This window comes from Adiantum capillus-veneris, chromosome 27, assembly GCF_014529385.1.
Source record: "Adiantum capillus-veneris isolate H3 chromosome 27, ASM1452938v2, whole genome shotgun sequence".
Lineage (NCBI taxonomy): Eukaryota > Viridiplantae > Streptophyta > Polypodiopsida > Polypodiales > Pteridaceae > Adiantum > Adiantum capillus-veneris.
In genome coordinates this window covers 68068638-68082441 of record NC_140957.1, presented here as the reverse complement: position 1 = coordinate 68082441, position 13804 = coordinate 68068638, and the positions used below count along the sequence as shown (strand labels likewise).

Sequence of the window (13804 nt, the reverse complement as noted above, 5' to 3'; positions counted from 1 at the left end):
CCTATGCATGATATAAAGGCATTCAATATTCTCAACGTTCCTCCATGGAGGAAGCCCAAGGAGCCTGAAGTAGGAGTTTTTGATATTACTGAAGAAGAGGAAAAGGAAAGGAAAAAGAGAGCCAAGTAAGACAAGGGAATTGCAGAGAGAAAGGAGCTTGACCTGTTGGAACCTCAGCTAGTGCCCCTCTTGAGGAGTGTCAATCCTACTGGTTTTGTTGTCACTCTATTCAGTGGGGAGGATCCTAGGAAGGATTACAATTCACTTGACTCTGAGACCTTGGAAATTCTCAAGGACTGGACCAAGGAGATGAATTCTCCACTCCTTATCACATGCCTTAGGTTGTTTTTGTTTTTCTCTGTATTTTTGTTTATAGCAAGAACTCTTTATATAACAAGAACTCTTTATATAACAAGAACTCTTTACCAGGTTAATGATGCATTCATATGAGCCAGACCTTCAACGAAAGGTGGAGATTTTAGACCCTACTATCTCCCAATTTCTCAGGACAGAGACAAACATTAGAGAGCTCACAAAGTGGTTGACTCATGTGGACTTGGAAATCTGTGAATCTGTGTAGGTAAGTTTTCTACCTACACCTTGTGAAGAGAATTTGCTAATTCATGTTAGAAGGCTAACTGAGGCTTGTTTTTATAGCTCACATTGGAGTTTAATTGCAATTGATATTGTGAAAAGAAAATGCTACTTTGTCAATTCTCTTGCTGGAGTACATGGTCAAGCAAAATTGTAAGTATAGCAGCAGACACATTTTGTAAACCATAAGCACATACTTTTAGTAAAGCAGAACCTCATTTATAAAGAATTTTGGATAGTGCTACTATAAGATTTATAGATGCTGAATGACATCCATTTTGTAGTGGTGAAGGTTGGAATTCTTTATGCTTTGTTCACTTCAATGGATTATCCTCAAAGATTTTTTCCCAAAAATACATGTAATGAATTGCAGGTTCCAATCTAGCCTGAAAGCCATTCATGTGGATGGAGGGTATTGACAAATGCCAAGCTCCTCTTGGACTTCATATACTGCAATGACAATCAGGATATAGAAGTATAGCATATTTCATATTTTCCAGCTGTATTTTTTCTCTTTTATTGTTCCTAAAACTTGCTTTCTATTGCCTTGTATAGATCAACAGAGAGTGCTATGGTTGACAAGAGCAAGGATTATCAAGTATATGATTGAAGCAAATGGAGAACTGCAAGAGGTATTTGAAGATGATGATGTTGAAGAGAAGGGGAAAGCAAAGCTGGAAGATGAAGAAGAGAGTGGTGAGCAGGAAAAGGCAAGTGAAGAGATGGATGATAAGAGAAAGAGGAAGCAGCCTTCAAGCCCTCCAGTCAAGCCCACTTCAAAAAGAAAATCTCCCAGGACAAAAGAGCCCACTTCAAAAAGAAAATCTCCTACAAAAGCACCAACCCCATTAAGGAAGTCCCCTAGGGACAGGAAAACTCCTGCCAAAAAACTATTCTAGCTTATTGTAGCCCACTTGTATCAAGCTTCTCAGTTCTCTATTGTATCCAATTGTCTATTCTATAGCCCACTTGTAACCAATTGGCCCTTGTATGGACCCTTGTATGTAAGTGCAAATATTTGAAATTGAATACTTGTTTTAAGACTCTGTTACAAAATCAAATCATTGGATGTTTGAAAAAGTTGCATTTCAATAACAAAATAAAGATCCTTTTAAATCATGTGATACAAAATAAGATCCTTGTAGGTCATGTGATACAAAATAAGATCCTCGCAGGGCATGTGTTACAAAATTGCCTTGAAGGATGTTTAAGGCACCAAATGTACAATGCCATCCAAGATGTCCTTGCACTGTAGCCTGTTTTCATTCCTTTTTGATACCTACAAAAACAGTCAAAGTTAAATAAAGAACCAATAAGAGAACAAGAGACTTTTAGGCATAATAGTTACCTTTCTACCATTTACTTGAAAGCAGAATGTTGTGGGCAGCTCAATTTCATCATTTTGTAGGTCCAATCTCAATTGTTGTAAGCTACACATGCCTCTTATCTTTACAATTGACAGATGCTCATTGTTTACCCATATATCAATGTCTTCTATTGGGCTGTCAATGAAGTCCTCCATGTCTTGATCAAGTGGAGTTAGCTGACCACCAACATAGTGCCATCTTCAGTAATAAAATGACATAATGAAGTTTTGTGTTCCTATCATGTATTTGCAAGCAATTGAGCCAGCTTGCACATAACAAGTGATTCCATTCACTGTTTTGGTGTTCCAACCCTCATCCACAAATTCAAGTACATTTGTTGAGTTTAAAGTCTTCACTGAAAACATTGTTCTAGATTTTCTGACTTCAGCATTAGAGAACAAGTCTATAGAAACTACAATGGGCATGAATATAGAAATTCTACTCTGTCCATTTTGATCAGTCGTGTTGTAAGTGATAATGGCTTCAATGGAAGTTCTTGGTCGTTTTGATCGTGATGAAGATTCCATGGTGAAAAAAGAAATGAGCAGAGAAGTCTAGTCTGAGTTCAAGAGAAGAATAAGCAGAATGTGCAAAAAACGGTTCAAAACTGGAAAAGATCATGAGATATAATCCAAACGTTGTTTTATGATGGCAACATGCAAAATGAAAACAATATAATATGAGAAGTACGTCTTTCTAAAAGCGACAGCTATTAAATGCCTTTGCACTTTTACTTGTTTACATTGCTATTTACCAGCTCAAAGTTGCGGTAAAGATAGACTATTTGCTTTTTTTGTGAGTTTTCAAAAATAGAGGTTCCGTAACGGAAGCTCTTCAACCATTGGTTGAGACCACTCTCTCTCTACACGCTAAAAGGCACAAAAATGACCTCAAAATTCCCCTAATGGATTGAAAGAATTTCTCATTTAAAATGTAGTGGAGGTTTCTTACTTGAAGGCTTTTCCACAACATATCTCTGAATTTTGCAAGCCTTCATTTTAAAATTTGTGGTGGAATTGCAGCAAAACTAGGTTTTTTTAATTTTAATTGAGGATCTAGAGGCCAAAAGGGAGCAGGGTGTGTGTAGAAAGTAGCATGTGGAGAAAATATTATTTTGACCATACACAATTCCTTCTTCCTATTTTAAAAAGAACCACAAGTATGTCTCAACAATTTTGGAAAAATCGTTGAAGCATGGAATCTACGTAAATGCGCTCTCTCTCTCTCTCTCTCTCTCTCTCTCTCTCTCTCTCTCTCTCTCTGCAGTCCACATGCCGACGGATCGTGAAGGCCTTTCTCAAATGCAACCGCCTCAAGACTCAGGGTGGTGCAAAGACCAGGGAAGGAGTTCAGTCCTTTTGCATGGGCCTCTCTCTCTCTCTCTCTCTCTCTCTCTCTCTCTCTCATATGAAGTGAACCGCACAAGATGGCCCAGAATGTATCGAGGTTTTGGGGATGGATCAGAGGCAGCAGGGATGCAAGGCTGAGGGGACGAGGCCGGAGGGCTGAAGAAGGTGCGGGCAACGAAACGAAGCGAAGAGAATCTTTGCAGCATCTTCTACCTAATACATTTTATTTTAAGTCTTACCAGTATCCCCTACTTATTTTAAGTCTACTTTTTTCTCCAACTTTTTTCATAATATTTAGTCTTACTTTGCTCCTAATCAGCCGCAAATATTTTGTCTTACTTACCCTAATACATACATACAGGCATTTGTGTGGCTTAGTCACACGATGTGCACCATTCATTAATTACTTTATTGCACACAAATGTTATAATTGGTTAGTAGCTGCAACCTTTGAGGAAATCCCACTGACGTGGTATTTTCTCCAAGTTGCAGACGACGTCACGAGGACAACAACGCAGTCGTAGGCGTCCACAGCAACGGCACACAGTAGCAAGGTCGCGCTGGCGCACGCGCTAGAGAGAGAGAGAGAGAGAGAGAGAGAGAGAGAGAGCATTGCACGCGTGCGGGGGCGAGAGAGAGAGAGAGAGAGAGAGAGAGAGAGAGAGAGAGAGAGAGAGAGAGAGAGAGAGAGAGAGAGAGATTCCTCCACACTGCTGAGACGCAGTCGCCGTTGCCTTGCCCGCCGAGAGAGCGAGGCCTTGCCCGTCGAGAGAGAGAGAGAGAGAGAGAGAGAGAGAGAGAGAGAGAGAGAGAGTTCCGAATTTGAAGCTTGAAAAGCCTACGAGCTATGGAATCTAGAGGAATCTCATAATGAAACGAATATAATACTAACGTTATCAAAAAATAGGGCAGCCACATCATGGATTTTTTTTAATTATGTAGAATCTGACGGAATGCTGAGTACAAAATTCCCTTTCAATTTTGAAAGCGGGCAAATTTACTATTTTTTTCAAAAAATGAAAAAGCGGAAGCAATCGCCCCCCAAAAAACCCCCCCCCCCCCTTTCTCAAGCACGCTCTCTCTCTCTCTCTCTCTCTCTCTCTCTCTCTCTCAAAGGTATACTAGGATTCGAACACGCGCGACCTGCAGAAGACCCATAGAGCGGCTCTCCTAGCCAACCCACACATAGAAAAAAAATTCAAAATGACCCCACAACAGCCAGCTCATCTCTCCTCGACTCCTCTGCCGCGATTGCGCCCTCTGCAGGTTCATGTGTCCCTCATAGCTCTGCCTCGGTTGCGGCCTCACAATCTTGCCTCGTGTGTCAAATCATCCGCTGCATCGCTTTGAGATTCCGCTTTTCTACAGAATTAATGCCGCATTATAGAATTTCCATGCAGTCCACACGCGCGCACGTGCGCGCGCGCACACACAAGAAGAAGAAGAAGAAAGGGAATGCCAAAACAAAGGGTAGACCTCATACAAGAAGGAGAGAGAGAGAGAGAGAGAGAGAGAGAGAGAGAACTTTCCTCGGAAACCTAGTCGCCCTCCAAATGTGACCAGAGAGTGTGTCACTAGCCAAGACCTATCATGCTCCAGCTCAAGGGTCGTGAGAAACCTGTCTACTGCTGGCAAGCCGGTGCTTTGAGAGCATGGCACAATGGCTGCCAATTGATAGAATTCCATTACATTATCATTTGTTGACGGAGCAAGAAATATGGGCAGCGAGAATGTATTAGAAGTCGTGTGAAAGAGCAGTCGGTCGGTTGGAATAGCCCTTGGATTCCAATAATTGACAAGCCCCACATGGCTTGAAAAGCAACCACCACCTAGGCATTACATCTTGTTAAGGTATACACAAAAGAAGATTTAGAAATTTTCTCATGTAGGAAAACGGAGTCTTTTCCAGTGTTTTTCATACAATGAATAACATCATGAGCTTCTGCTCGAGAGGCACCGCATACCTAGCTAGGTACGATCAGGGGCACGGGACCCCCGGCCCCCCCACCGGGCCGGCGGTCCCCTACCCCCAATCGTACCTAGCTAGGTATGCGGTGCCTCCCTCACAGAAGCTCATGATGTTGAGGTAAGTCACAATGTGGGAATTATTGTGAGAATTTGTCCAAAACTTCTTGTGATAGTTGGTCAGTCAAAAGCACTCCATGTGCATGAGCGCGTGCACACACACACAGACACATATATATAGCAAGTTTTCAACTCAAGGCGGTGAGTCTTCAACTCAAAAGAATTGAGAGGAGGGAAAGAGAGATAATCAAAGGGGGGGGGGGGGGGACAAGCATATACACATTGACCATTGATACAGTATATACAGTCTGCAAAAAAAACTATTTACTAACAAAATTGTGTATAAGTCAAGGATAAAAGGTATTAATGATACATGGTCTTCATATGCTTCAAAGTCTTAAAAACAGATGTACAATTTTGAGAAGAAAATAATGCTTTTATGCATGGAACATTATAGCAAGTAGCAACCATCGTTTTTCCTTTTGCTTTTTCTTGCATATAAAGGTTAGTGTCACCCTGAAGAACATGTCTCATTTTCATAGTGAAGAAGAGCTTACAGGTTCAAGGTTAGATGAAGGCACATCCGTTGCAAGGTTGATAATGTAGCCAGCTTGCACAAAAGGCGGCGAGCTACAGTATAAGTAAGCTTGGTTGATCATTACAACTGGAGATTGCAAATCACATGCATTTGTTAATGATGTTATTGCTGCCGTTTTTGATGGACTACTATGAATTTGTCCATCTGTCCAAGCTCTTGATCTCTTTTCTTCATCCACCTCCATGTCTATTCCCTTTATCAAACCCTCTTGAGCATTTGTGCCTGCAAAGTGATGACCTTCAGGTACAACATTACCATCACCTTGTAATGAAACATCAAACATAAGACCATCTTTACTCATATCAAGATAGTTGTTGCTTCTGCCACTAATTGTTTGGCTCTTTAGTGTATCATGCTTTATGCTACTAAAGTTACATTGTCCCACATTGTTACACTCATCAATGTGGTTTATTTTTTTCGTTGTAACACCTTTGGTTGACTGTTTGCTTGTAATGGAGCTTGCAATAGAGGGAAGAGAGTCATCATCTCCAGAGGAATTACAATGTTCATTCGAATAGTTCTCATTAGCTTCACAAAATTCAACATCAAAGCTTTTTCTCCTTTTGGAGCTTTGAAAGACATTATGTTGAGAAGGGAGACCATTAAAAGCCCATTGGGATTTATCTAAGAGCCACTCTATAGCCTTGCTTGGTTGATCGAACCCAAGCTTGTCTTGCACATCATAGAATCTAATTGCAGTAGAGACTGACAATCTCACCCTCCTATCCCTTAGCAATCCCCTTGATGTCAACACCTTGCTATGTCGATCTTTACTTCCCCACTGCCGAATGCTTCTTGGAAATAATCCTTGATAGTCATTGTAGCTTTCTCCTTTACCACAAAATTGTGTAGGGTTAGTTCCATTTTCATCATGAATAGTCTTTTGATGTTCCTTGATCATGCCTTGATAGTAGTCATTGCCTTCAGCAGGAGCCATTGTTCTTTCGAGCATGCCAAGACTTCTAGCTCTGAAGGGTACTTGATGAGTACTTTCATGATTGAGCTCAATAATTTTTTGAATATCATCCATGGAATTGTAGAAATTCTTATAGTAACCACAAAGGAGATGTTGCTATTGACACTCTTTTAAGCACCTATCTGTGGTTCCAAAGGATGGCTTCACTTTTTAGCAAGGTGATTAATGCTCTTGATTACCCAGTAAAGGCATATTTTCCAATGACTTGTTGAAATTTGTCAGGAGGCAAAAGTCTGCAATCAAAAGATTAAAGATGGTAAGAGTTAGGATTTCAAAGTATTGAACCTTGAAGAGTTTTCGTAATCACACCGTAAATTCATGATTTTAAAAAATCAATACATGCCAAAACAATAAATAGGATAAGAAAAACACATCAACGAGATTTGCACGCCTTGAATTATCTCAATGTTATATATAAAAGCATTTCTTTTTATTATGTGTTAAACCAAAAAAAGAAGAGAATAAGATTAGTGCATCAATCAAAGAACACAAGCCATTCTTTTATTATTGTGTAATTACTATTATATTATATATAAAAGCTTGATAGTTGAAGAAGAACGATTGTAATTATCTTGACAACTAAAAAGCATCCATCAAAAATAGCTTTGCAACCATCATCAAAATTAAAATTGTCGTACTTAAAATTATTAACATATATGAAGCTTACCTTATGTTGAATATTGAATTACAAGGGCGTCGATAGTCTCGGCTGTGACATTTCTTTGAACCGTAGAAGTAGGACCTGTGCCATGTTTCCGTGTTTTTCGGGCATGCAATCAATAGAAGAATGAGATTTTGCTTTTAAGTATTCTTGAAAAGAGTGACATGGATTTTTATACTAGGTTTTGGACATTTATGAACAGAGGTGGAAACTCTACAAAGAAGATTGCATCTTTGTTTATTAATATTTGAAAGAAAGGATTGAAAAAAGGCAGCACTACACCAAGCATACCCTATAATCTAACCAGTAATCATAATTGAAAAGCCTAAACCTAGCCAAAAATGATAATAATGGGATCCAAGCTTAAGATACTACTATGGCATAATCAATTAGCTAAAAGTAAAACAGTCATCATGAAGTACACTTCTTAACAGTGGGGAAAAGGTAAAAAGCAAAAGAGAAATTTTGAATACATACAAAGTGTCATGTTAAGAGTCTGGAAAATCTTTCTACAAAAGAATAAGTTTGTAGAGATGGTGGGAAAAGAAAGAAGTGAAAGGGAGGAAAGAAGGGGTTCTTTCACACTTATGTAGTGGAGAAAATCTAGCAATGTAAAGCCCTTATGTAGTGGAGAAAATCTAGCAATGTAAGCTCTATTCCCACTCAAAAGGAAACTTCCTTTCCACTCACTCTAACGAGTGTTTTCCCATTATGAGTTTTGAAATTCGTATGCTCTAGAAAAAGAATGAAAACGAGAATACAGACGCGTCTAATCTGTTTCATAAACTTTTTGCATATTTGCAAAAGTTTAAGGTGTTTGTAAAGTGGATCAGGAATAGCACGCCTGCGAAGGTGGCACGTTTATGAGTGTCCAAACTCACCATGTGGAGCCCTATTAATCCATTCAACTCCTTGCTTGAGAAAATATCTTACATTGACATGATGTTGTTTTATTGAAAATCCTCTTGTTTGAGGTTTTGGATGGATATACATCAATACAATACAGATACATTGTACAGCTCACAAAAATTCATTCATAAGTTCTGCCCAAGGGATCCACCTCAAAATATGTAAGTGTAGAAGTGACTTCACTGAGAGGGGTTTTTCATATTTCAAAGAGTTACAGAATTACATGTGCAAAAGGGGTTTTAAAATAAAAATTTGAAAACAAGTTACGCGTTTATGAAAAAAAAAAGAGGTCATTTTATTCATAGTGAAAAGTGTGTGTGTGTGTGTGTGTGCGCGCACGCGCACGCGTACGTAGAGGGATTTTATAAATATTTCTTGAAAACACATGGTATAGATACTTTCGGAAGGTGGGTCCCCAAGAAATTTTGGAATTTTGAAGAATATTCATCAATCCAAAGAAAAAAAAAATATTAAATTACTATAATTTTTTACAAGGATCTTCATAGAGGCATATAACAATCAGATCATAGGAATCTCTTGTCCTTAAAACACTGTCAATTTTTTGCAAAACTACTTCTCTGGTAATAGAGTCGTCTACTATCTCCGGGTTTAGGGTGTGTCATTGTGCAGAGAAAAGAAACTCGGAGAAGTGTTCCTTGGGAATATATGCACATTCTGCGAAAGAATCTTAATGTTTGTTATCTTAACTACGCAAAATCGTCTTTTCCAAAAGATGTAATATCATAAAAGGTTGATGGACAAGATGATTGAATGGTCACTCCATTTGGTGCTTAGTGGGTATGTCACTACTTTAAGTCAAATGAGAGTCTAAGAAACCTCTATGGATGGTCTACCATATTAGCTATAGGCAGTGCTTTAGCCACGGGGCTAGAATCCAACTTGCACATAATATTCTAATGAAGTATTTTTAAGAAAAAAAAAATCTTCTAATTTTTAGTCCCTCCTATGGTGCTTGTAAGCATACATACACCTCATATCTATGTGAGTGTGTGTCCTCTCCAAGTTTAACTGAGAAAGAAGCATTGCATAACAACAAAAAAATACGTATTTGTTCTTATTCCAATGCACCTCCTATGATTGTTTCCTAGTGTTCAAATACTTGATTTCTTCTAATGTGTCTTTAGTTACCCATGCAATCATTTTGGATTGTGAAATCTAGTTTTCCATGCTCCTTGCAACACCTTCTTTATGTTGTGCATCCTAAAAACACATCTAAGATAATGTGCAAAAATAACACATTTTTATTCTATATTATCATGATTACACGAACACAAGCAACCTTCTTAATATCTAAATTCTTAATATTAGATACGTATAATATTCAATGTTCCTAAGCCAAGGAGAGAGAGAGAGAGAGAGAGAGAGAGAGAGCACTCAAAAAGTTTTTTTCTCATATAAATATACGTGCACACATGCGCACAAAGAGAGAGAGAGAGAGAGAGAGCTCAAAAATTCTTTTTGTCATATATATATATATATATGAGAAGTTTCAAGATGAAAATGGGTCCAAATTAAATTTTCATTTGGACACATTTTCATCTTGAAACTTCTCATATATATGAGAAAAAATATATCTCTCTCTCTCTCTCTCTCTCTCTCTCTCTCTCTCTCTGTGTGTGTGTGTGTGTGTGTGTGCGCGCACGTGTAAGCGCACGCGCACAAGCGTGCACACACACACACTACCCTCCTTGCCTTTTACTTTTTGTCACATTAGAGCTTATGCACTACTTTGACAGCCTTTTTTGCTATATCTTGTAGGTTGGTGCTTCAAATCCATGGTTATTAATGGTGGATGATCTCACCATAATGTGTTCAACATATTTTAGTCCATGTTGAATGCAAATACTTGTAATTTTTTACGACATATACTTAGCAAGCTTGCTTCTGGCACAAATTGCAAATGTTAAACTCATATGTGTTTTTGTTTGATCATGGTGCGAGATGGGATCTGGTGATGTTGATCGAGTGGTCTTTATGACAAAGGCTCAAGTCAAGATGGAGCAAAACTCTCCTCAAGCAATGCCATTGTATAGTGGAATGTGGCTCCCACTACATCAAGAACCACCATGCTAACATGGGGGGAGCCCTAGTAGGAAAATATAACATCTTTCCATGAGCAAGACATCTTTTCCTAACATGGAGACACACACACACCCCCCCCCCCCCCCAAACCAGAGATAGTCTTATGTGATAGGTCACCATGATTACACCATGTCATGGAATGGATGCAAAAACTACGACTGTACTACCCCTTGTAAACTCTTCATGGATGAATTTTGTTTAAAGTTAATGAAACAATTTGGACTTTATTATTTTTCACTATGCAAGAGCACTATAGGTGTACCATATTTTGAACTTCTTGTTAAATTAAATTAAATTTGTAAACATTTGAAGTGCAAATTATTTCTATTTTGGCTATAGTGCACATGAGTAGACATGATAGAGTAGAGTCCAATCTACAAATGAAGTTTAAGGAATAAATCTCCATGAAATTCCCACCATGCCATTGTGGCATCAAAACTAAACATCATGTTATTGAAATAATTGTGTTGACCACATCTTAAGGTCCCATTTTTAACATACATGAGCCCTTCGATTTTTGTCAACGTGGTGGGTCACGTCAGGCAAGGGGGAAGAGATTTTGGAGTCTTTGAAGCCAAGTATTTGATGCATATTTGCATGGAATCTTTGTATAAATATGCCCCAAAATTAGAGTGAAACTTTTGGAAATTATTTTATAAGGTTTTTGGTTCACTATTTATATTTGAGAGGGAATAAAAAATTTCATGGTGTACCATGACCTTTTGTACTTGAATTGTATTTTAGTGACTAATGTATTTTGCAACAGAGGGAATGAAAAAGTGCTACATTGCATGCTTCGTCTATGGGCACATACTTTGGGTGAAGGAAATGCAATGCAAAGGCTATGCTTTGATAGGGGATATCATGTTATTGATTAGATGGCTTATATGAGCTTTGATCACACATCAAGTGACTATATGAGAAAACTTTTGGGAGTCCTTACAATTGGGATCCTTGTTGCTCAAAGCCTGGTTTCTTAGATTAGTGGGAACTTGGATGGTGCAAAAAAAGGGGTGCCTAGATGACCAAATGGGGGCCTCCCTGTGATGCTAGTGCAACAGACCTTGGACAGTTTAGAGAATTTCAAGTAACTATAATTTTTTATTCCAATCTACTCTATATTGAACCACCTAGAAACCGTGAGTTTATGGGCTCTTCTCCACACTTATTAAGATGATCTTGGAATACCCAATGAAGACTCAACAACATCTTTCCTCGAAGCTTTCGCCAAAAGCTCTTTGACCTCGCAGTACAAATGAGATTTTGCATGAAAAGATTATGGATACAAACATTTTCAAACTATAATAAAAATGAAACAAGATGCATTATGTGCATTTGAGATTCTTGTGCCCAAAAAAAAAAAACCATACGTATGTATGGTGTGGAGTCGGCACCGTTCTCCACGTTTATAAAGATACCATAAGGAACGTGCCCTTCCCCCGCCACTTGTATCCCCTCCAGTGTTGAAGGGGGACTTATGCTTCTCCTCCAGTGTTGGAGGGACTTTTTATTATAAAAATATCATAATTGTACAAGAAAGAACTCATTACCGATGTTTTATAAATACATGTATCATTCCACGTTGCCATGTCAAGGTGTATTGTCCGTGTGTCCCTTTGTTGGGCATAACTAGTCCTTGTCACCTTCATCTGAAATCTTTTCAATAAAAATAATATAAATTCATTGCTTTATTGTATACATGATGGAATCTAAGAACTTTTAAGATCACATAGAGGAAACCAAAACACGAAATATAAAGTGTACCTTTGCTATTGGTCGTCTGCATGAAGCTCATTGTTGGATGGATTGGTTGCCAGACCTCCCTTGTATTGTTGCATCACCTTCTCACCATTATGTGTTGTGTCATCGTCATCCCTTCCGCGACTTTTGCCAACATGTCGACTATCACATTCACTTTTTCTATCATGCATACCATTACCTACATTAGTTTTGATGTCCGTGGTCTTAGGGTAGGTTGAATCTTCCGGATGGTCCGTCCGTAACCTCACACACATACACATACACAAACTCGTAGTCTTTGGGACGCCCCATCTGGCATACATATCGATCAAAGCACGGCCAAGTACAACATCTTTCTCGAAGAGCCCCAAGCCCTCAATTCACATCTGGTGAAAACAGTCTAGAGGTTTCTGGCATTGCCCTTGTGGAGCAAATCCTGCAATCAAGAGAGAGGCCATCGTTTCGCATCTACGAAAAACTGCCCCTATGGGAAGCTACGTGAGTTTTTAACTTAACTAGTATCTTATCTTGGCAGCACGATAAAATGCAATTTCTATATGAGATTCTAAATCTTGCCATCGATGCATTCTAGCTCCGGACGGGAAGCTTCTCGAGAAGTTGTGGTGCTCTCTAAACTGCACCACATTTAGCAAACATGTCAATCAAGGCATTGCCAAGCACGACATCTTTTTCAACAACCCCTGACTAACAATATCAAAGTGAATTTTTAAGCCCATACCAACATCTTGCATAGAGCCACATGCTTTCAAAATGCACGCGTACGTGATTGCATCAGGAGAGAGGCCCTCAATTTGCATCGGCTAAAAACAACCTAAAGATTTCTGCCCTTCTCCTCTTGTGCATATCCCATAATCGATACACTCCAAGAGATGCCGTTTCGGACAAGAAGCTCCTCAAGCACTTTTTGTGCTTTCGGAAGTGCACCACATTTGGCGTACATATCAATCCAGGCATTGCCAAGCACAACATTTTTTGCAACAACCCTCGGTCTAACAATATCAGAAGCGAATTTTTAAAGTACATGTAAACCAAGGCATTCCCAAGCATGACATCTTATTCCCTGACTAACAATATCAATGTGAATTTTTATGCATATATCAGCATCTTATGTAGAGCCACATGCCTTCAAGATGCACACGTATGTGAGTGCATCATCAGGAGAGAGGCCATTGCTTTGCATCCGCTAAAAATAGCCTAGAGATTTTTGGTCCTGCTCATGTTGTGAATATCTCGTCATCAGTGCACTCCAGAAGACGATATTCCAGACATAAATGTCCTCAAGCACTTTCTGTGCTCCCTAAAGTACACCAGATTTGGTCTACATATCGAGCAAGGCTTTGCGAAGCACGACAATTTTTTGTGACAACTTGAGACTAACCATATCAGAGTTAATTTTGAAGTCCATATCGGCATCCTGCATAGAGCCACATGCCTTCAAGATGCACGCGTAGGTGATTTTAT

General features: G+C 39.0%; 1 protein-coding gene and 1 long non-coding RNA gene across 2 annotated transcripts; both read right to left on the bottom strand.

Moving 5' to 3' along the window:
• Window positions 1-1675: 1675 nt before the first annotated feature.
• Window positions 1676-4345, bottom strand: LOC147422142 (uncharacterized). Its single transcript, XR_015186811.1, has 2 exons — window positions 1943-4345; window positions 1676-1873 (listed from the first exon to the last, which is right to left on the bottom strand). It is a non-coding gene; the product is annotated as an uncharacterized LOC147422142 (long non-coding RNA).
• Window positions 4346-5710: 1365 nt separating this feature from the next.
• On the bottom strand, window positions 5711-7851 carry LOC147422141 (uncharacterized). The gene is made up of 2 exons (XM_086503406.1): window positions 7577-7851; window positions 5711-7142 (listed from the first exon to the last, which is right to left on the bottom strand). The coding sequence occupies exon 2, from the start codon at window positions 6961-6963 to the stop codon at window positions 5872-5874; it is 1092 nt and encodes a 363-aa protein (XP_086359532.1). The 5' UTR covers window positions 6964-7142; window positions 7577-7851; the 3' UTR covers window positions 5711-5871.
• Between the last annotated feature and the right edge of the window lie 5953 nt (window positions 7852-13804).